Source organism: Columba livia, chromosome 20, assembly GCF_036013475.1.
Source record: "Columba livia isolate bColLiv1 breed racing homer chromosome 20, bColLiv1.pat.W.v2, whole genome shotgun sequence".
Classification (NCBI taxonomy): Eukaryota; Metazoa; Chordata; class Aves; order Columbiformes; family Columbidae; genus Columba; species Columba livia.
In genome coordinates this window covers 3283104-3305908 of record NC_088621.1, presented here as the reverse complement: position 1 = coordinate 3305908, position 22805 = coordinate 3283104, and the positions used below count along the sequence as shown (strand labels likewise).

General features: G+C 42.2%; 1 protein-coding gene across 1 annotated transcript in view; it reads left to right on the top strand.

Moving 5' to 3' along the window:
* Positions 1-1908: 1908 nt before the first annotated feature.
* ULK2 (unc-51 like autophagy activating kinase 2) overlaps positions 1909-22805 on the top strand; it is a 37145-nt gene continuing 16248 nt past the window's right edge. The window contains exons 1-15 of the mRNA XM_065036321.1: positions 1909-2664; positions 3874-3966; positions 5008-5049; positions 13315-13347; positions 13721-13757; positions 14925-15098; positions 16178-16251; positions 17130-17231; positions 17584-17642; positions 17950-18032; positions 19956-20006; positions 20383-20471; positions 21404-21575; positions 22408-22468; positions 22712-22804. Coding sequence (XP_064892393.1) covers positions 2572-2664; positions 3874-3966; positions 5008-5049; positions 13315-13347; positions 13721-13757; positions 14925-15098; positions 16178-16251; positions 17130-17231; positions 17584-17642; positions 17950-18032; positions 19956-20006; positions 20383-20471; positions 21404-21575; positions 22408-22468; positions 22712-22804 — 1256 coding nt within the window. The 5' untranslated portion in view covers positions 1909-2571. The remainder of the gene's footprint in view (positions 2665-3873; positions 3967-5007; positions 5050-13314; positions 13348-13720; positions 13758-14924; positions 15099-16177; positions 16252-17129; positions 17232-17583; positions 17643-17949; positions 18033-19955; positions 20007-20382; positions 20472-21403; positions 21576-22407; positions 22469-22711; position 22805) is intronic.

The following is a 22805-nucleotide window of genomic DNA, read 5'->3' as shown; positions in this document are numbered from 1 at the left end:
GTCTCGCATGCAAATCCCGCGGCCCTTCACCAAGTGGTTTTTCAGACTTCGGCCCTTCAGATCCCGTTCAAATCCCAGCGCGACAGCAACATATTTAGTTATTCTGGTCAATCCTCCCCACCGCTCCTGCCTGTTTTGTCCTTGCTGTGCTGAGACAAACCTGCTCGAGGGCTCCAACCCCGTTATGGGGACAAAAGGACATCAGATGTGTCTCGACTGAAGCAAAATGTGTCTCGTTTTTGAAGTGTAATGCAGAATGGGTGGCTTAGAAATTCCTGAAGTGGCTTTCTCTGTCCAAAAGGCATCTTGCTGGATTTTTGGGTTTTTAGCTTGCTTAAAATGCGGCTTGCGACATTGACTTTGGGGTGAGGATGCATGCTGATGCTCAGAGGATTAATACTGAATGTGGGAATTGGTGGATGACAATGAACAGCCAATTCTCAGGGAAATTATTTTCTGAATCAGAATATTTAACACATTGAGACTTGTGGGCTTTTTTCTGTTTTTAAATGGGCACTGTGAACGCACACTAGAAAGTGTCTGTGTTACTACCAACACATTAATATATGATTAACTTGGAATATTTTTACATATCATTTATTCCTTCCACAGGGCTGTTCTGATCTGCAGAAATTACTCTGTCAGCTTTGCTTTCTCTGTTTCATTTGCTAGGTTAGTGCTGTGGATGGATTTTGGATGGGAGCTCAGAACTTCAGAAAATAAAGGGAGGATTTGGTCCTGAGGGAGTTTAAAGCCCTTCGGTTCTCTTTGGCACGAAATAGATGTCTTAGGATTCTTCTGATGCCTCCATACAATGTCTAGAGCTTACAACAGCTTTATAAAGCTGTCGATATTCGCTTAAGTGTCTCCTGATGAATATTTTTTTATGCAGGTGTGTTGCCTTTGGGGAACTCTTTGGCTATGGAGGTTTTGAAACAGCAGGCAGCTCCAGTAGTGCTTGATTTGAGTGCCAGAAAGCAAAGGGACATAAGTGAAGAACAGGGAGAAGACTGTGTAACTCTGCTCAGTCTCTATTTTGATCTAATGGTGCTGGGGATGCTGGGGAACCTGAAACAGCTTGTGCAGGTGAAACTGGGATGGGGAGGTGGTGTGATGGAGAATGCAAACAGAGAGGAAGGGGAAGGGAGCAGTGGGGAATAGAAAGCAAAGGCAAGGAGTGTCATTATGTAGATCTGGAGGTGAAGGTCAAAGGCTCCACGTGACTGGTGTGTGGTGGCTGGTAGTTTGTTTTTTAGTGTTTGTGTGTTGCTTTCGGCAGCCCCAGGCTGATCTAAAAGTGCTGGGGGGCAGAGGCTGTAAATTAAAGAGGTTGTTCTCATAGGGAGACTGAGCAACTTGGAGTGTCTTTGGCTTACAGCACCTAGCGGGCTTGTTCCTCCGTTGTGTCTCCACTGATTTAAGTTCCTTGTACTGGATCTGATGTAGCATCTTGCTCCCTAACGGTGAGCACTATTGCTGCCCTGGCCCTCGCTGGAGCCCCCGGCCCTTCCCACTCTCCTCAGCTTCGTCCTCGCTGCCGGGTGGGCCTGAGGTGGCCGAGAAAACAGCTAAAGCAAAATAGAACAAGCATTAAGTGCGATAGCCAGGCATGGTGGGGCTGAACTGGAGTTTGGCCTCTCTGCTTGGGTGCTGGGCTGAGGACAGGGAGTTACGGGGGGTCCCCTGGGCCTTGGGTCACTGACCGACCCCAGCAGCCGTGGTGGGGTGTGGGGGACCGGAGGGGTCCAGGGGTCAGCGGGGCCGGGCTGGCCGCGCTCCTGAGGGGATAGCGATGACAGAACGGCGTCTGGCACTCCCGCCGGGTGAACCGGGGTGAGGCACTCTTTGACCGCCGGCGGAAGCAGCCGAGCGCTGGGGCCTGCGCGATGCGGCCTATAAAGTGCGTAGGGTGGCGCGGAGGTCTGGGCAGTCGGAGCCGGGGCTGGCGGGGAGCGGATCGCCTAGGGGAAGCTGGGGGAGCAGTGGGAGCCTCAAGAGGCGGTGGCGGCCTGAGAGACCCCCCCCGCCCCGTCCGCAACCTCCCTCCTTACTCTTCTCTCGCAAGGGGTGCGGCGGCGACAGCGGCAGCCACCCCCGGAGCTGCGGGCCGCACCTCTCCCCGCCTTGCTGGATGCTCCGGGGCTCGGTCCCTGAGAGGGGCCGCGGCGCCGGCAGCCCCCGCTGTGGCGGAGCCATGGGGGCGGGCAGCGGCAGGGCACGGAGCTCCCTTCGCCGCTGAGCAGGCCCCTCGTCCCGGCGCCTATGCCGCGCTGTGCCCTCACACCCGGCCCCTGAGAGCTTTCCCCCCGTCTCCCCTTCCCCGCCTTGCCCTCCACATGCCAGACGGAGCCCCTCGCCTCGGAGACGCCCTGCAGCAGCCCCGCCGGGCCGGGGGTCTGCGGCTGCCCCCGCGGGATGATCGGAGCTGCCCCCGCCGCCGGGGGCAGCCAGCACAGGGGCAGGATCCCGCCCCGCCGCCCGCTGCCGTGAGGCGGCTGTAGCTGGAGGAAGAGCCCCTTTGTTTCCCCTCCCGCCTTCTTTCCTTCCTGGGGCTTCATGCCCCCCTGAGGGATGATGGAGGTGGTGGGGGACTTTGAGTACAGCAAGAAGGACCTGATAGGACACGGAGCCTTTGCTGTGGTCTTCAAAGGTCGCCACCGCAAGGTAAACAGCGCTGGGCTTCGCCCGCAGCCGGGCCGGTTACACAAGCCCTGCCCGGCCGGGGCCGCTCCCGGTGGGTGACAGCTGGGGGGGGGGGGGGTGTCCTTTGGGGGAGTTTTGTCGTTATTTGGGTGTTTGGGGAGGAAAAATAAAGGCAGGACGGGAAGGTGTGGGGTGGGCTGAGGTACCGGGCGGGGGAACTCGGGCCTGGGGCTGCTGCGGAGCTCCGCAGCTCCCCCCATAAACCCCTTTATTTTAATTTATTTTATTTTTAATCCCCCTCCCCTATAAAACCAGCAACCGCTCTGCGTTCCCACCTCTCCTCTCTGCTATTTGGTAGCTCCCTGACATAACGGCGAGGGGAGAGTTGCAGCTGTATGGGAGGCTGAGCCCTTTGTTTGTCGGGAGGGTCATGTTTATCTCGCTGTTTGACGAGGGATCTAATGGAAAATTGTCTCCTTTGGGATTGGCTGAACATTTCTTAAATTCGGAGGTGTCTGGTTTCCTGGCGTGGCTTACTAATCGCCCGCAATATTCATAGTTACATTATGGTTTCTTGATGCTGTGGGAGTTTATTCTGGTGTTGGTGCCTAAAGTCCTCTGCTTTCCAGAAAAAAAAACACTTCAGATTTACCATCTTGGAGCGCTAGGGTAATGTTCACAACTTGGAGAGGCACAGTGCAGTGATTTTGGGGTAAAAGAATAGGGAGAAAGGAAAACAAACTTTAAAGGCCAGTGGAGATGCTTCCACATTATGAATAAATAAGTGATTTATTTTTAGATAATATATATAAATAGACAATATATAAGTTTACCTAAAAACTCATTGTCAGCTGCACAGAATAAGGCAGCTGTAAATGGGAAGTCCTTAAAGGAGAGTAAAAGTAACTTGATCACTGAGAGAGGACTAAAAAGCAGATACGTAGCAGCACTACCAAAAAATAAATGGGATATGATTACTTACCCCCTTTTTTTTTTTTAAATGCTTTTAAGTCCATGAAAATGCAGTGTAGCTGCAGCTGGATTTTAATAGCTGTCTGAGCTATTGTGGAATGAAATCGTTCTTGATGGTATCATGTGATGCAGTAATCACTGGTGGGTAGAGTAGGGGTGATCTCGCAACGTTTTCTCCAGTGGTTTGCTAGCTAGCTGTTAGTAGATAAAGCTAAAAATATATAAAACTGACAATAATTTGTGTTTGTTTCCTTCCAGAAAACTGACTGGGAAGTAGCCATAAAGAGCATTAACAAAAAGAACTTGTCGAAGTCACAAATCCTACTTGGAAAAGAAATAAAAATCTTAAAGGTATGTTAATTTGTAGTGATTTTTAAAGCTGCTTTACTTGAACAGGAAAAGAGACTTTTGACCTGGTTCATTCCAGGTCATGGGTAGTATCACAGTAATGGCTGTTCTGCCTGTTGTGTCTTTGTTAGTTCCAGAGGAAATCCAGTACTAAAAAGACCAAGAAAAAAGGAGAAAAATACACTTTTTTTTTAGTGCTGGAAATGGTCTCAGAACAGGTTATGGGTGTGCTTTTGTAGCTAAAATTGGAAAATTGTTGTAGAACCAGTCTCTGTGCTTTGCTTATTGCACATGTAGAAAACTTTGTCCTTCAGGATGGTTAATGTGACACTTCCCTAGCAGCGCATAAACAAAAGCCATACCTGAGGGTAGAACATCAGTCTTTGATCTTTTCCTCATCTTCTTTGCTCACATGCCTTGAGAGTTGGAATTGTCATGCTGAATTTGATTCCTGAAGCAGCTTTCCCGCTTCTGAGTTGTTAATTGACTTAAAATTTGTAGTGTGACTCTAATGAAGGAAAGAAGACAGAGCATCATTTAGTTTTTCAATGCTGTTTTACACAAATGTCTTCTTGAATGGTCTCTTGGTGTTCTTTGCTCTGAACTTCACATCTCATTTTACGTAGCTTTGCAGTAATAAGTAGTGCTGCTTTCTTGCCATGTTTCCAAGCTTCTTGGGATATGTCAGTATTTTAAATACTAATATCTACATACTATATTCTAGTATATTTATTGTATACCAGAAATTGTAGTGCTGGGTTTATTACTGTGCTGCAAGTACTTAGCAAAGACAGATGCTTTTTTTAACAGTTAAAATTCACAGGACAACTCATGCAATTACTTTTATTTGATGTTATTTTTGCCCAAATTCGTGTTCCTGTAAATATTGTCTAAATAGCTGGGATTTCCTCCAAATTCCATCAGATAGTCTAAAAAAGATATTACCTTTCTTTGTAAAATTTGGTTCACTTTGATTGTCAGCTGGCATGTTAAAATAATAACAACAACAGGCTATTTCCATAATATAAATATTTTGTTTTATAGGAACTTCAGCATGAGAACATTGTAGCTCTCTATGATGTCCAGGTAAAATATATTTTGATACCGTTTTCTTCCTTAAAGTTTACGTATGAAAATACAATTGGCCCTTTAATTGTAAAGTGGGTGTTTGCGGATAACGGCTGAATACACCTGATGGAAAGTGTACCAGTAGGAGTGTTCCCAGGATATACGTTAGGCAGACTCAGGTTTTATTGTGTGTAGCGCTAGGGAATGTACTAACTTCTGTTGACTTTTGGTACAAAGCGATGGTATTCATGTAGTAACAGACTATGCATCAAAACTTCCCATTTGGATGTATAGATTCTCTTCCTTCTGGGTCTTGTCTTCAGAACGTTGCATTCTGAATTATTTTAGCTGCTCTGAGAGGGAAAGTATAATCTCTTGTGCTTCTCAAAGAGACTGGGCTTTCCTGTGTATTGCTAAGTGGAAATGATCTCTCAGCATCCTAAATTTAGTACATTCAGACATATTAAAAGAAACTGGAATTGTTGACTGAGGGTGTTGGTGTGTGAGTAAGCAGCTGAATTTCAGATTTATCATTTACAGTTGTTTACACGTGAAGATTACTTAGTAAGCTTTGCAGCTCAACCTGAGGGTAGTTGACTAGATATGTATTTTGATAATTTAATATGGTGTGTCTTCCAAGCCTTGGAGAGGCTCTTGCTTCTTTTGATTTATGCACAGATGATCCACAAGGGAAGAGAGGATAGAGCTGTACACTTGTCAATGATATTTTCTTTACTTAAAGGTTATTTAAAAGCATAACTTCAATGTTTTTCTCTTATGCCACAAGAAAGGGTGTCCTTAGAGTGACAGGACTTCTTGAATGATCAGTCCTGTATTCACCTTTTGAGAAGGGAGTGTTCCTGCTTGTCACTGACTTGCATTTAAATAATATGAACAGTTAAAGCAAAGAGAAGGGAAAACCTGTGTCTCATACCTTGGATATATTTCAAATACATTCATGGCAAACATAAAGCTTGGCAGTATGATGCTACTTCTATGGAAGAAATTGCTTTGCAAAATGTGGTCTAAAGAATGTGACGCTTGCACAAATAAGCTTTTCCCTTTCTGCACAGGGTTGTGTTTGTGAAATATTATACATCATTAACTGGTACGATTACATTAATTTATAACCCAGCAAGAATGAACACTATGCAAGGCATTCACATGTCTAGTGGGCTGTCACACCTACTAATTTTCTTTAGCATGTCATGTTCTAGCATGTATTGCCCTTTTTGTTTACCATTGTATCAAGAACATAGCAGATAAGACTTGAGGATTTCAAGCAATCTATTTTCTTTCCCGCAGTGCTGGAGCCGGTGGAGTCTGTGTCACAGTAGGAAGTTCCCAGTGAGACTGGAGTTTTATTTTTGTAGTTCTGTTGGTCTGAAGGTTTTCTTAGCCTTAGACAGTTTGAAATAAGAAGATGCTTGTGTTTCAGATGCACTGTTTGCCAGACCATTTAGCTGAATAATCCAAGAACTGATTTACTGAGTTTTCAGATAGAAAAGATGGTGTGCAATGTGTGTGGCAATTTAATTGCAACAAATAATATTTTTACATCTCATAATACTAAATGAAATTCTTTGTACTAATGGCAGTACTACTTGATATCTGTAAGGTGGTTGCATGCAATGGTGACAGGTTTGATCTGCATTTAAGCATTTTACATGAGCAGAGCATAGGCCATTGGTGGTTGTGTCATCTCAGAAGGCCGGGGAGATGCACACACCAGGTGTGGAGACCAGCAGTTCTAAGAGTGAAGGCATTTATGGAGATACTTCAATGTGAACTCTCGATCTGTGAGAGACAAATGTTTTGCCATAGCAGGTCTACAAAAAATAAGAAGGTGCAGCTCACATCTAAATGTGAAATTAATTTTTCATGAAGTCAAATGCTCAAAAAACACACGAGAATATAATAGATGTGTAGCGAGGTATAACCTGCTGAGACATTTTTTACTTCTTGGGGAAGAGCTCTTTCTTTCAGGAATAAAAAGCTCTTGACTCTCTAAAATGGTGTGGGAATGCAGCTCTTTTCCCATGGTGTTGCTATGGGATATCATTCATTCTGCAAAGAAGATGAGACAGTCTTGAATCATGTTAATTGAGGAACTGGAGCCCACTGTTTCTCACAAGCAAGAGGAGTCTAAAATAACCTCTTAACTCACCAGCATGAAGTACATTGAGGTCCTTGGATAAAGTATTATACTGAAGTATAAAGGTATCAGTAAGTTATTTGGAATGTGCTATATTTAGGGCATGAATTTACAGTTTTGTGCAGTTCATGATCCCAAGTGTGTGCTGAGTAGAACTAATCTCACACAGTGCCAGACAGTGCCTGTTTTAGCAAATAATTTAATTCAAAACCTCTTTAGAATGTCAGCCATCAGAATGAAAGCCTGTAATGTATCTGGGAGAGAGCATTTTAGGAGACTGAATTAACGACTTCACTGCATGGAGTCTGAAGTTTGGTATTTGAACAGTAGTTTAGGGAGAACTAATTTCTAGTGTGTTATTGGAGAAACAGTATCTGAACAGAAATTGTTTCTTGTCTTAGCTTGTTGGTACATAGCAGAAAAAATAACTGCAGCTGTTCCTGCTGCCTGTGAGAGCTGGTGGGAACAAAGCCCGTTGTACCCGCACCTCAGCCTTTGCTCGTACACAAGTGTCTGTGAGTTCCTATCGGGGTGCTTGTGGAAAGAACCACGTTTATGTGTACCTGTTGTTTTACCAGTGGGAATTAAATATTGCGATTTGGATTACCCAAGGACTCCAATTGGTCTGGCAGTATTGCATATATTTCTTGAGGTGGTTCCTTCAAGCATTCTTGTGTGTGCTCTTGATCTTGCTGTCTCACAGCTCGGTCTACCTTTGTACTCTCGTCACAGCTGTTTCTGAACTGTCGTCTTTTTAAGGAGAATGTCTCAATATCTTTACGTTTTTTCCCTCAGCTCCTTGATTAAGGCCCTAGTGTTTCCACTGTGTGTGGAAATAGTCATACGAAAACATGCTGTCCAGACAAGTTTTCAGATGAAAAATCCTGCTCTGTAGAAACCGTGAAGGTTTTGAAATGCTCCCTGGCAGCTGATGCTCACTGCAGGTTTGGTTGTGACAATATTGGACTGCAAGGAATGACACCAGTGTAGGCGTTGAAGGTTGGGGACAACCAGTTCCGATTTGTTTTGGCCCACAGAACCCCGGAGCTGAAGTTACTACATAGTCCTTAGCTTACCTGTGGTGCCTAAATGCTGTAATTTGTATTTCAAAACTATTTGAGAAGATCTTAAAGTGTGCGAGCATGTTAAATTCTTCGGTGTGAACAGTTTTGCTTTTCCTTTGTGCTGTGCAGTGGGCCAGTCTCTTTCACTACCTCCCATATATATGAGTATCTGGGTAGGAACAGCCCCAGGTTCCAGTATCAGTTGGGGAATGACCTATTAGAGAGCAGCGTAGGGTTAAAGGACCTGGGGGTTCTGGTGGGCAGCAGGATGACCATGAGCCAGCACTGGGCCCTTGTGGCCAGGAAGGCCAGTGGTACCTGGGGTGGATTAGAAGGGGGTGGTCAGTAGGTCAGAGAGGTTCTCTTGCCCCTCTGCTCTGCCCTGGGGAGACCACATCTGGAATATTGTGTCCAGCTGTGGCCCCTCAGTTCCAGCAGGACAGGGAACTGCTGGAGAGAGTCCAGCGCAGGGCAACAAAGATGCTGAAGGGAGTGGAGCATCTCCCGTGTGAGGAAAGGCTGAGGGAGCTGGGGCTCTGGAGCTGGACAAGAGGAGACTGAGGGGTGACCTCATTAATGTTTACAGATACATAAAGGGTGAGTGTCAGGAGGATGGAGCCAGGCTCTTCTCGGTGACAACCAATGACAGGACAAGGGGTAATGGGTTCAAACTGGAACACAAAAGGTTCGACTTAAATTTGAGAAGAAACTTCTTCTCAGTGAGGGTGACAGACACTGGCCCAGACTGCCCAGGGAGGTTGTGGAGTCTCCTTCTCTGCAGACATTCCAACCCGCCTGGACACCTTCCTGTGTAACCTCATCTGGGTGTTCCTGCTCCATGGGGGGATTGCACTGGATGAGCTTTCGAGGTCCCTTCCAATCCCTGACATTCTGGGATTCTGTGAGTTAAGTACAGCATTTCACATAACAGAAAATGAGTGCTCGAGCTATTGTGGTACATTTCTCCATGGCTGATTGCTCTTTTTGCTCTTTTATGTGACTGATTGGCAGCTTGCATGCCATTTGAATCCGACAGGCACATGTCAACTGGCATTTAGGCTGAGACTTAACATGTAGTCAGAACTAACAAAATGTTCAGCCCTTTAGACATGAAAGCAGCTGAACACGTTAGAAGCTGCTGCTGTGGTGCACTCGCAAAGCACAACAAGAGTATCTGTAATACAGTAAGAAACAGCCTTAAAAAGATCTGGACCAGTCCTTCTTCAGTAAATCATTAGAACGTTTGCCAAATGTATTTAATGCTCAGAAAAAAATGAGTGCATTCCTGGTCAAAAAAATTAAGCAAATATAGCACAAATTAACATATCAGAAAATTAATCAGATAATAGCAGTGTACAAGCTGTCAGGTTAATTCTCATGCTCTTGGGAGTCCAATCATAAACTGCAGCTAAACAGAAGCTGTAAACTTGGAGCAAAAACCTAGTTAACTATTTCTGTGCCACTGTTTCTGCTTGGGCAGCTCACTAGACTTCCAGCTTGTTCTAAAGGAGGACTCCCTAATCCAAAAGAAATCCAGGGTATGTTCCTGGCAATATGTTAGAGTTCTAGCAACAGCTGTCAGCAGTAACCGTGGATGTTTTGACTTCTTTTTCAATTAATGTCTTTAAAATGGAACTACCGTGCTGAGCCTGTGATTTGGGTTGGAACTTCACATCCCCTGAGACAACTGTTGGAAGTCTGGGATTAAAACACAGCATGTTTTGGCAAATACATGGCCTCTTAATATCTTTCTAGTAGGTTTATCTGTTAGCTTTCAGAGTTGTAAAATGGTTTCCTATTAACCTTTGCTATCTTTTTCTTCAACTTGCAAGTAAAACCTAGATTCAGAATAAGAAGGAGCAAAAGTAGGTTTTTGTCAAGAAAACTTTAGGCAACAAAGCAAGGCATGCTGGGCAAAACTGTTCTGTAATTGTTGCAACACAACATACATTTGTTTAGCTTGATTATTTTTCTAGGTGGAAGTGTAAGCCAGAGCAACTCTGGCTGCAGGAATTTTGTGAACTGTATGTCAATGTAAATTTTTGAACGCCTTGTTTTCTGTTTCAGGAAGCAGTTTAAAATAGCGTGCTGGGACAGCTTAATTCCTGAGTGTTAGATCTGAAACATGCTGGTTTACTGATCGTTTCCTATTTGAGCACTTTGCTTAGCAAGTCAACAGAGACCACAAGTCTGGAGGATGATCATGGAGGCAGCTTTGTTTTTCAGCAGAATAATTTAGAAGGGAAAAATGCATCTGCAGAATTGACTGGTGTTTTCTGAATGTATTCTGAAAATGGAGATCACATTCCCAGTCAGGCTCGCTGAGAACGGTAATGCAAAATGTGAACAACTGTGAAGGGGTGAACAACTTCAGCTGTTTTGAACTAAAGTTTGCATTGGTCGGATGTTGAAAAGTGTCTGGTTATGAGTTAAAGTTGGGATGAGATGCAGGTGGGGAGCTTGGTACCAGTACTGCGTAAAATATTACTTCTGCAATACGAATTAGATGTGACTTTTGACCAGTCTGGGGTTAAACTCGTCATGGGGAAAACTCTAATCTGCTCTGCTAATTTAATAAAAAAAGATGATCCCAGCTACAATAAGGAAACACACTCTACTTCTTACTATGACTTTAATGCAGTGACTTTTTTGTTATTATTAATCAAGAATCTCAGTCAAAAAAAGATGAATAATGCTGTTTGCGGGAAATCTAGTGTAGTTTGTAGGAATGACTTTCTATAAACAGGTGAGGACTAGCACAACAGGACAATTTGTCAGCTCCGTGTTTCTGAAGGGAGCAGTTTCATTTGAAAGGACTTTGTTTCCAAAGGAATCCAGAAAACACATTCTCTTAGTTCTGTGATGGATGAATAAACGTCTGTCATGAGCTAAGCATTACATACTGCAATAAGCTGCTGTTTTTGTACAGAGTGTGTTGTGAGTGGAGGCACTGACGCTGTGGAACATCTATTTCTGATTCATGGGATTGCAATGTTCGGCTGGAAATCCACTTGCTGAGCTGCTTTCTCGTCACTGGCAAACGGACCGTTTCCCTGCTGTTTAGTTGTGTTATTCTTGTACACATCACAGTTATCTTTAAGTGGAGTGATCCTGAGCTGGCAGAATTTTCAGTTTGATAAATGGGGATCTCAGAGTTGCTGTTTGGCATCATTGGGGTTCCCGAAAGAGAGTTTGTGTCTTGGAAGATGTTGTTGGAAAGGAACAATGTAGAAAGGAACAACCTATATCATTATGTATCCTCAGTAATTTACAGAGCAAGTAATTACTTACCTTTTTTTTACTTTAATGTATACACTTAGGTTTTGAGGTATTTACAGGATTGCAAATGATGGTTCTTGTTGGCCACAGCTGTTACAGAAACACTGAACAAATGGGACTTCTGAAATGTGATCTACTGCTGCTTTAATATTCTATATTGGTTGGAGTTTGCCTTTCATTTCCAACAGATTTGACTAATGTTCCTAGAAACTTGCTTTCTTTGAAGCTGATTTCCAAACATAAACAAATCTGTGATGTGCTTGATGTTCTGAGCTGGAAAGAACCTCACATGCATTTCTGTAACACAGACGAGGGTGGCTGAACTAAATGTTTCCAGAAAGTGAAGCAGCCTAATACAGTCTTGAATTAACCTTAAAACATCCAGTTCATCTTGAACCGCACTTACTGCAGTTATTTGCGGTTGATACCTGTATCTGTGATGGATTGGTAGAAATCGACTTTACTGGTTTGTACCATCCATGTGCTCTGGGCTGTGGTTGGTAGTTGGTTTCCATAGCTTGGACCCATGGGCCCATTTTTCCTTTATTTTTCTATTGAAAGACACTAATTATCAGAAAACAGACCATGTACAGTTCCACTTCCACCTGGGGCATGTGCCCTTGTCTGCTGTGCCATCTCTTTTCTTTCAATGGTCTTAAAAACATATTTTCCCACAAACTGTCAAGTTTTGTTTGTTTTTGAAGTGAAAGGGAGGTAACATACTACGTAACTAAAACCATCACCCTGTTTATTGTCTATTTGCCTTATGTTTCCTTCCAGTTCCCTTTGTGTTCCTTCCTTTCAGTCTTACCTCACAGGGAAAAAATGCTTTTACTTTATAGATCTCCGAGTGTCTCCAACTTTGTAGGCTTAGCAAAACTATTTTATGCAGGAGACTTTGTGGAAAACAATGTTGATTATTGGCATAGACAGGTAGGCTCTTTCTTCCCTCACACAAAACAAATATTTGTCAAAAAGATAAATGTTCTTGTTAGTCGGGTTTACGCACAGACGTTTTTACTGCGTTTTTGTGGAGCCTGTAGATAATTTACAGTAGAAGTTAGCTAATCTGTCTTTCAGTAACTTCCACCCAGTTATGAGGGAGGGAATTCAGGTTGTAAATAGGTCAAAAGGGGTCAGTGCTTTGGAAAATCTGAGTGCAGAATATCCCGCCTTGGCCATAAGGCATTTAGGTCCGTGGCAAGAATGCACTTCTGCCAGTGACTTGCTGAGAGAGATAGTTTACAGATGTATCCGTTTGGGAACCGGTTCATTCCGTTAACCTCTCTGTGGTTTGTGACCGACCTTCGCCTGCTCAGCTGGCAGAACCAGAGCTCGTGTGACCCAGGAGCGGGGAACCACACTTTGGAATTCCTCCCTAGAAAACTGCTGGTCGTAGTCAAATTGTCTTGCTTGTAGTTTTGTCTAGTATATTTGTGACTAAATATCACTGTCCTGTTAGTGACTCATTTCAGTGATGTCTGATAGTGGAAGTTCATTTATTTCTAAGAGCTCTTAATAAGAGGTGTTGTTGATAGAATAGTCCAAGGCAGCTGAAAGCTAAGGGAGCAACATCATTTTTTTTTTTTTAATCTACTAATGCTTTTGAAAAATGCGAAATACTTAATGGTGGGGAACGTACGTATTTGCTACCCTCTGAAATAGTGACTTTAACATAAGGTGTCTCGGTTGATGAAAAATCTCATGTTACACTTGGTTAATGCAGGTAGTGAAGGCTTTGTCTTGTCACATTCTTAAATGGGATTTGTTGTCTTTCTCTTTTAGGAAATGCCCAATTCTGTCTTTTTGGTAATGGAGGTATGTGTTAACATGTATGTTTCTTTCTGCCTGATTTTAAAGATGATTTTTAGACAAAACTTCTGTTTTTCACAACCGCGAAATAGCCATGACTTGTTAAAACAAGCAATTCGGAAAACTGCGTTATTAATTTCCTGTGCACTGCTGAATTTATCAGCAGTGTTTGTTCCATGATTTGGTTTCGTTTTATGATACTATAAGTGTTGATGAAGTGTTACACCTTAAATTATTAATTATGAATAATTGACAAAACAATTCTAAGGCAAACAGCTGGAAAGGATCTTTTAATTTTCATGAAAATATTACAAAGTAAAAATTATATAGCAAGCATTTTAGTCCTTGTGTTTTGAATAAAAACCTTTCTTTTTAACAGTACTGCAATGGTGGGGATTTGGCAGATTACTTACAAGGTAATTGATTGCTGTATTTCCCGGTTAAGAAGCTGTTGCGTTACGTGTTTATGTTTTGTATTCCTGTGATCCATCGGTGTTCCTCTGAGGTTGTTTTTGCTGGTGGTTTAGATGTTTTTCAGTCCATGGAATGTCTACGATTCCACAGTGTGTGTCCACCCTGGTGTGATTTTAGAGTAATTGAATTGCCCAGGAATCTCTTGAGGGTCTGTTCTGTGTCCAGCCAAGGTCAGCAGCAAAGAGCTGTTGGTTGTGTTTGTGTTCCACCTTGCAAACCTGAAAACTAAATTTTGAAGCTGCAGGAAGACAGGAAGTGTTGCATTTATTCCAAATATTTCCCAGTGTTTTTAAATGCAACTCATAATTGCAAATAAAGCCCACAAAGTAGCAGTGAGGTGAATAAAATAACGTGCAGACAGAAAATGCTTTTTGCCACTGGTTTCAAAACAGCCGAATGTAACATTCCTTTATTTGTAAATGAGGGGGAAGGTGTAGCTAACCATAAATAACGTGCTGAAAAACATATGGTTTTCTCTTTCTAAGGTTGTACTTTGGGGTCTGCTCCCAGTGTTTTGATTCCACCTGCTTTCTTTTCCTATATGTGAACATAAAAATACTGAATTACTTATATAATAATGCTGTCTACAAAGAGGCATTTCTTGCTTAGGAGAAATTTCATCCTTCAACATTGCTCTGCCCAAAGTTACAGAATCATGACAAGTGGATTCTTTATTACAAACAAAATCTTGAGCAGAGATGTTCATATTTTTCTTGATGAAAATATTCTTCTCCTTGTGTTGTATCTCAGTATGTTGAAGGAATCTTTTTGTGAACAGCTATTGTTATGGTAACTGTGTATATTAAAAGCCTAATTCACTTCCCATTAAAATCCTTGGTAGGACTCATACAGTATTATCCTGTGTTCAGTACTTTTTCAGCCTACAGAATAAGATAATACCTTCTGAAGAGACTTCTTGAGCAGAGTGGTTATCTGCATCCCCATAATTTGTTTAAAGAAGAGGTTTTACAGCTTTAGGCTGTAACATGATTGTAGATACATTTAATGTTCTAAATTGTCAAGTTCTTTTATTTTCTTGACTCCTTAGCCTAAATAATAATAATAATGGTATTTATTTTCTCATCTGCTAATGTGGATGTTCTTTCCAGCCAAAGGAACTCTCAGCGAAGATACCATCCGAGTGTTCCTCCAGCAGATCGCAGCCGCCATGCGGATTCTGCACAGCAAAGGAATCATCCACAGGGATCTTAAACCACAGAATATTTTGTTGTCTTACGCCAGTCGCAGGAAGTCAAGCGTCAGCGGCATCCGCATCAAAATAGGTAAATACGCTTTTCTCTGATCTAAAGGTAAATCGTCACTGGTTGTTTCTGTACTCAGAAGTGTCATTGTAGTGAAAGCACAGAGGGTGTACTGGATATAGTGTGTATTAAATTGATGCAAATCAGACTGTAAGTCTAGAATGATGAGCTTTGTGCTGTAATGCAGATTCTCACTATTAAAATGATTGAGTCATAAAGACGTTTTTGATTAAATCTGTAGGAAAAAGAAACCCATTTAGCTGATGTTTCTGCTATTAAACCACATTAATTAGACATAAATCTGTAACCTTTGAGACTTCGGGTAGCCTTTAGCCCGTTTCAAAACTGTGTGCGCGTGAACTCCAGTTGCTATTCCAGCTGGGGGGTTTTGTGCTAGAACCTCTGAAGGGTTATTTGAGAAGTTTAGAAATGTAGGTTATGACCTATTTTTGGCAGATGGGGGTTTGGCACTGTAACTGGGGCGAGATGTCATCTCCTCAGGATGCTACCAAACTCCAGAGGACACTGCAGGAGTTCTAATTTCTCATTGTCTGTTAAGTGTCTGTTTAAAAGCACCTTGTTTTTACCAAGTTTCTATGCTTTTGCTCAACCAAAACATGAGATCTCTTCCAACTCCATCTTCTGAACAGCACAGAGCAGACAGAGCAACTTCTCTCACTGTCTCTACTGAATAGTTCCAGACTATTTGCCTGTGTGGAAAATTCAAGCATCGGAAACTTAAACTTCTACCTGATGTGATTTCACTGAAGCAGATTCCTCATTTTTAATGAACCATTTATATTTAGCGACTGACTTTAATCCTTTCCTGCTGATGCCAGACAGCCCGCTCTGCAGCTGGGGAGATGGCTGAGCAGCAGTTTGTGCACATTATGCCACTGCTGTTTCTTGGCTTGCTATTTGGAATACATCATGCTTTCAGTGGAACACATATTTTATAATTCCATGTAGTTTGCTTTATATTTTACCTGTCTTTTTCTCTCTAACTGATAATTGTAGCGGATTTCACTAAGATCATTTCTAGACTTTAAACATTTTAAAATGATCTTTCTTTTCATTGACAAATGTGTTTCTTTACATAGCTGACTTTGGTTTTGCTCGTTATCTGCATAGCAACATGATGGCTGCAACTCTGTGTGGTTCCCCTATGTATATGGTAAGCGACAGTGTATTTCAGATTATGGTGTTTATCTCAAATGTTCTCCTACCAGAACAAAATAATTTACTGCTTGCAGATCCACAAATGCCTAATGTTGCTTCAGAAGTATTGGGGAGTATTTCTTGAGATCGTTAAAAATCAGAGAGACGTTGAACATTTCTTAGCGCTGCAGGGAGGAAAAATCTTAGAGAATTAAAAGGCAATGCATTTTAGAATTCATTTTTTTGGCAGCATCATTCCCACTTACGTACTTTATTTTCCCTGAAAACAGGGCATTATCTCCTTCTCAGTTTCTAAGAAAGTAAAAAGCGATCAAGTACAGGCTAGAAGAGCTTTACACTAGTAGTTAAAAAACTACTTGATGTTTTCATTCTAGTTAATGTATTCTCTCACATGTGTGGTTGGTTTTGTTTGTTTTTAAAAAACTATTTGGAGTTAATTGCCATTAATTTTTACTAAATGTTGTGGTAGTCAATCAAGCTCTGAACTGTCTGACTTCGGCACTACCGCTACTGTACTGTACGGTCATGGGAAGATCATTTTGCTTTCCCTTGTTTTTGTGTATGTAAAATGGTGATAATGATATTTCTTACAAAACGCTTAGTTATATATCCACAAGGAGAACTGCTTAAGTCACTTATCTCTTATTCCCACACATACCGATCGCTAGATGCTTTCTTTAGAACATCAGCATTTCTAGTTTTCTGTGTTTTGAAGCTCTCATTTTAGATAGAACTGTTACCATTCAAGTCATGTGATGCAGATGAAAATGCCAATTTTGTCTTACAATAAAGTGGTCTCTGCTAATACTGTAGAATTCCTCTTGCTGTGGCTTTGCTTTCTTTTGCCTTCTGAGATTTTGCTGTTCTTTCCAGGCCCCTGAAGTGATTATGTCTCAACACTATGATGCTAAAGCAGACCTATGGAGCATAGGAACTGTGATTTATCAGTGTCTTGTTGGAAAACCACCTTTTCAGGTAACACTTTATTTCTTTTCCCTCTTTTTAGTCTCATGGAAATTCCTAGGGCTCTTCCTTCCGGTCATGAAAACAGAATTAGTGATGTTTGGGTGTAGTGTTGGAGCTTCAAAGGCCAGATCGCTTGAGGATCCTGAGGGAGAAGTTGCTTGTATTTGGTCTGTAATGTCCGTGTGTTCAATCCAGAGGAAATATGTAAAAATATGCAATACTGAAGTCACTGCTGTGCTTGGGGTTTTCTCCTTTAATGCCCGTATGCCAAAGCCACCTTTTTGTGTATGTGCGCATAGGTACGGAAGCTACTTTTCTCTGTGAAACTGAGCTTTAATTAATGTGCATTTTTATTTGACAGGCCAATAGTCCTCAAGATTTGAGAATGTTTTATGAAAAGAACAGGAATTTGATTCCTAGGTATGTCACCATGGCCTTTCCTGTCACTTAAATCTGTTGATTAAACACTTTTTCACCTTTGGGAATGCCTGGGATTCATAAAGATGTTGGATGTTGCTGGCTGACAGGGATGTAGTACGATACCAGTGACTCGTGTTGCATCTTGCCTTTGTACCTGGCTGAGTTGAAAGGGTCCTGTACAGTATAGAGTGTGTGTAGTGAAGACTTAGGGACCTGGCAGAATGCTGACTCCTGAAATGTAACGTGCTATGCATTATTTAATACAGGTATTCAATTTAATGCGTGCTTTGCTTTCTCTTGTGTGCAGTATTCCTAGGGAAACATCAGCTTATCTGGCTGACCTGCTGTTGGGTTTGCTTCAGAGAAACCAAAAAGACAGAATGGACTTTGGTATGTAGCTTTTCCTTTTGCTCTATTGACTTTCCCTGTTACTTGTATTCATGTCAGGCATTCCCGGGCTTTGTTTTTGCTTATGAAACTTCAGCATTGCTCTTTTTTTAATGCATGCAAGCTTGGTCGTGGTGTACTGAAAAACACAAATTGACTCATTCATCACATGTGGTCCTTGTGTATTTGTGATAAGAAGACTGTTTGGTTAGGCTGTGGAGAGAGAGGAGGATTCAAAAGGTGTTCTAGTTCTTCACTTGAGGCTCAAGACTCTCCTAGCTACAGTTGTTTTTCCTTTTCAATTCCTGCTGTGTTTTGCTCCAATAAATATCAGACCTTTTTTGTTGTTTGTTTTTAGTAATTTGGAATGTAAAACATCCATACCAGCATAATTAGGTGCTGCTCTTCTGAGAACCAGACAGGGGTGTTTGTGTGTAGATGTGACTGACGCAACTCCATTTAACTGCTCTATGTAAAATCCTAAGTAGAACTCAGATCCAGAAAAAGCTCATGAAAATTGGGTAAAATGTCTCAATGATAGTGACAGTATTGGAGGTTGATATATAAATCTGTATGTGTAGAAGTAATACATCACAAACGTGGACTTTGAGTAACTGATTCCACTCTGCGCTCTGGATGTGCTGATCCCTACAGTTTCTTCAAACATGGGAAATTCCCTGTGTCATTTGTGGTAGTGGGAGAACGCGTTTGTGCTAGAAAGAAAAATAGAAAGCAGAGTGGCCGTGATGAAAGTCGTGTTTTCCTTGGCTGAGCCTCGTAAATGGCCTCAAAGGGGCTGCTCTGGAATGTGCTCAGCCAAGAGAGTGAGAGGGAGAGTGCAGAACTGAGCCCAGTTGCCTGTTGTCAAAGTAAAAATAGCATTGGAAATCTTGTTGATCTTCCAGCAATATAAAGTAGAACAGCAGGTGTTGTACAAAAGCTCACGAGCACCTGATCCTTGTGTAGAAGTTAATCATTACATTGTTCAAGCGTTAGAGCTGGCCTCCCTTCTTATCGGGTGGTGGAAGAAAGTGGTGTTGAAGGAAGAGGAGATACTGCAGGTCTCAGATTCTTTCTTTTTCTTCCCTGTTATTTGCTGGGGTCTGATGAACAGCATTGTTTTTCCTCGACTGTCAGAACGTTAAAGTTCACAAAACTCAGCAGCTAGCTTCTGCCAGCCCCCAGTTTCTCCTAACTAGCTGGAAGTTGCTTCCTGGAGAATGCAACTTTCCGTGTAATCTCCTAGCCAACTGGTTATGCCAGGTCGATTAAATACATCTCAGCACGCCCATTTACAACAAAAGCAAAATGTTTCTGTTGTAACAGTAACAAGTTAATTGAGGAAATTGTTGAAGAAATTGTGCTTAATTCGGCTTTAAGCTGTGAACCAGCTGCTCAGGTCGTGTTTTGTTGGGAAGTGGGAAGGAGAACGGCTGCTCCTCCCTTGTGAGTTTTGGCCACCTAAGAAGTGGCATTAACGGGTTCAGAAATAAGCATTCAGTCCTTGGGAAAGGCAGAAGTGAAAATAGTTTCAGTGTTCGATGTGTGAGATGCTCATAGTTTTGAAGAGAAATTACAACTGAGTTAGTACCATATTGAACAATAAGGATGTAATTTCATGGTGAGTATAGAATGGCTTCTTGTGTGCATGACTCTTAAGTGCAGTCATAAAATGCCCCCCAGTAATTGTCTGATTTGCCTTGCTGCCTGTTGTTTGAAGTTATTCAATTGATTTTTTTGTTTCCTTTCCAAATGCTATAGCAGCATATAACATAGAAGGCTTTAATCTTTTATAAGCTCTTCACCCTCTGGCTGTGAAATATTGATTTTGGGAAGGCAACCATTTATCACTATCTGCAATGTAGTCTGTAAATTCTGTGCCGTTTGTACCTTCACTCACCACAGTTGTTGTTTCTTGTTCTATAGAGGCATTTTTCAACCACCCTTTCCTGGATCAGATTTCAACCGTCAAAAAGTGTAAGTAGTTTTGTTATTCCCCTTATTTGTGTAAATGGTGAATGGTAGAGGCTGGAATGGAGAAAGATCTGCCAAGTGTCACGCTAAGTGTTCATGGGACATTTTCCTGAGTCTGACTTGTTGTTGTGCTCTATTGTGAGCCTAAGTGTTGAATCCTTTTTTGTATTATGCCAGACTGAAATGTGATACTTATTTACTAGTTCCTTTGGCATTTCAAATGAACTTAAATACCCTCGTGTGTTGAAGGATGTGCTGTGCTTTTAAGTTGCATGAGGGTTTATGAATGAAAAGCAGTGAGGAAATGAGTTTGTTTGAAATTCAGCCTTTCAAAATCTTTGTCCTGTTTTTTTTTTCCCCTTGGGTTTTCCTTGTGTAGCGTGTCCTGTCCCAGTGCCCACGTACGCAGGCTCGGTCTCGGGCAGTTCCTGTGGCAGCTCGCCTTCCTGCCGCTTTGCTTCTCCTCCAGTAAGTTCTCTGTTTTACAGAACAATCTCTAGAAAATATTTTCTATAATGTTTATCCAAGAGTTTTTCCAGTTCTGGGCCCCTCAGTTCCAGCAGGACAGGGAACTGCTGGAGAGAGTCCAGCGCAGGGCAACAAAGATGCTGAAGGGAGTGGAGCATCTCCCGTGTGAGGAAAGGCTGAGGGAGCTGGGGCTCTGGAGCTGGACAAGAGGAGACTGAGGGGTGACCTCATTCATGTTTACAGATACATAAAGGGTGAGTGTCAGGAGGATGGAGCCAGGCTCTTCTCAGTGACGACCAGCGACAGGACAAGGGGTAATGGGTTCAAACTGAAACACAAAAGGTTCCACTTAAATTTGAGAAGAAACTTCTTCTCAGTGAGGGTGGCAGAGCCTGGCCCAGGCTGCCCAGGGGGGTTGTGGAGTCTCCTTCTCTGCAGACATTCCAACCCGCCTGGACACCTTCCTGTGTAACCTCATCTGGGTGTTCCTGCTCCATGGGGGGATTGCACTGGATGAGCTTTCCAGGTCTCTTCCAATTCCTGACATTCTGTGATTCTGAGTTACTGAATTTTAGATCTTTCCCATTCTTCAAACAGCACAAACTGTCCTGTTTGAGAGCACAGAACAAGGAATACCCCTGTCTTTTGCCAGAAGAATGGCATTAGCATTTTAGTTCTCTCTTGCCCTTATGTTGTACTTTCTGGGTTTCTTATTGTTGTTCTTTTTTGTTAAAGAAAAAAAATACATATGCATTTCAAATGCTACAGTAGCAAATATTATAAAATGCTTGTCAGTGTAATTAATGTTAGAGATAATTTTAGGGATGATGATTCTTACTCTAAAAGCTTCATATTTAAAAGAGCAATTCTACCTTCCATACCACTGGATTTACAGTGGGTTTTTTCCTTTCCTTTGTCCACCACCCCTCCAGTCTCTGCCAGACATGCAGCATATTCAAGAAGAAAATTTGTCTTCTCCTCCGTTGGGTCCTCCTAACTATCTTCAAGTCTCTAAAGACTCTGCCAGTACCAGTAGCAAGAATTCCTCTTGTGACACAGACGACTTTGTTCTTGTCCCACACAACATCTCTTCAGACCACTCATGTGAGAACCTTCCTTTTTTTTACATTTTAAAACCATTTCCATTCATACCTTTACATCTTGTTACTTTTTGGCTTTCGTTTCTCTAAATGTGCCTCGGTTCACATTGGAACTAATTTCTTTGATTACTCTTTGAATATCAAGGTGATTTAAAGTCATGGAAAATATTGGGGTCAGTTGTAACCAGTTGCTGATGAGAACCTGAGGGTTCTCGTGGTGGAGGCGGGACCAGTGTTATGTCCAGACTAACCAAACATTGATAGACAATGCTGTAGAGCTTTAGATAAATGGTAAAAACATAAGAAAAACATTTAATGTGAAAGGTAAGGGATAAAACTGGTCTTAATATAGTAGAAAGACTTGAATGTAGCACGTTGCCGTTTTATGACATCTCTGACAGCCTGAATTTTCACTAGGAAGCTCATCAGCTCATTCTATACAATGCCACCAACCCATGCTAAATATTTGACTAAATGAGTGCCTTGATTTCTGAAGGGTTTCTGTGATTTGTTATTGTAAATTTCCCAATGCTGATACCTTGTACTCTTAAACAATGTAGAATTATTATAACTAGTATAGAAAGAAACAAACCAACCGCCCACAAAAAACCCAAACCGAACCACAAACACTTGTTAAAGAAGTGCCTTCCCCAGTCACGTTTTTGTTGGTGGTCACATTTGAATTATTGTCATACATAAAACTGTTTGTGGGAAACTTAATATGTTAATAGGAATAATCACTTCTGACAAATTTCTATAACAGAAATATTGGAGATGTGTGGTTTTTTTAAGATTCTGCTCATGCTGAGGGTTTTACTGTCTTGTGCTTCCTGTAGATGACATGCCGTTGGGCGCAGCTGGCAGACGAGCTTCGAGCGAGTTCTTGCTGTGCGGAGGGTAGGTGTGCTGAGCTCTGTCCAAAAGACGTCTCATGTTCTAAAACGGATACTGCAGCTGGAGAAGGGGTTGCTGGGGTGTTGGCACCGATGGGATTACATAGCTGTCTATGGGTTTAAAGGACTATGCCAAATTGTATGTGGTATGAACATGTAAACAGCTCAGATTCAGAAAGTCTACGGCAAAGTCGGTAGTTTCTCTGATGGAAGACCTGCCTCTTGACAGTGGTTTTTGTTTCCACAGGCAGTCGCCACTAACTATTTCAGGAAGCTCAGGAACTGTGCAGAAACCATCCTCGGCCTCTTCTCGAAGTACTGCTTCTGGTACTCCTAACAGG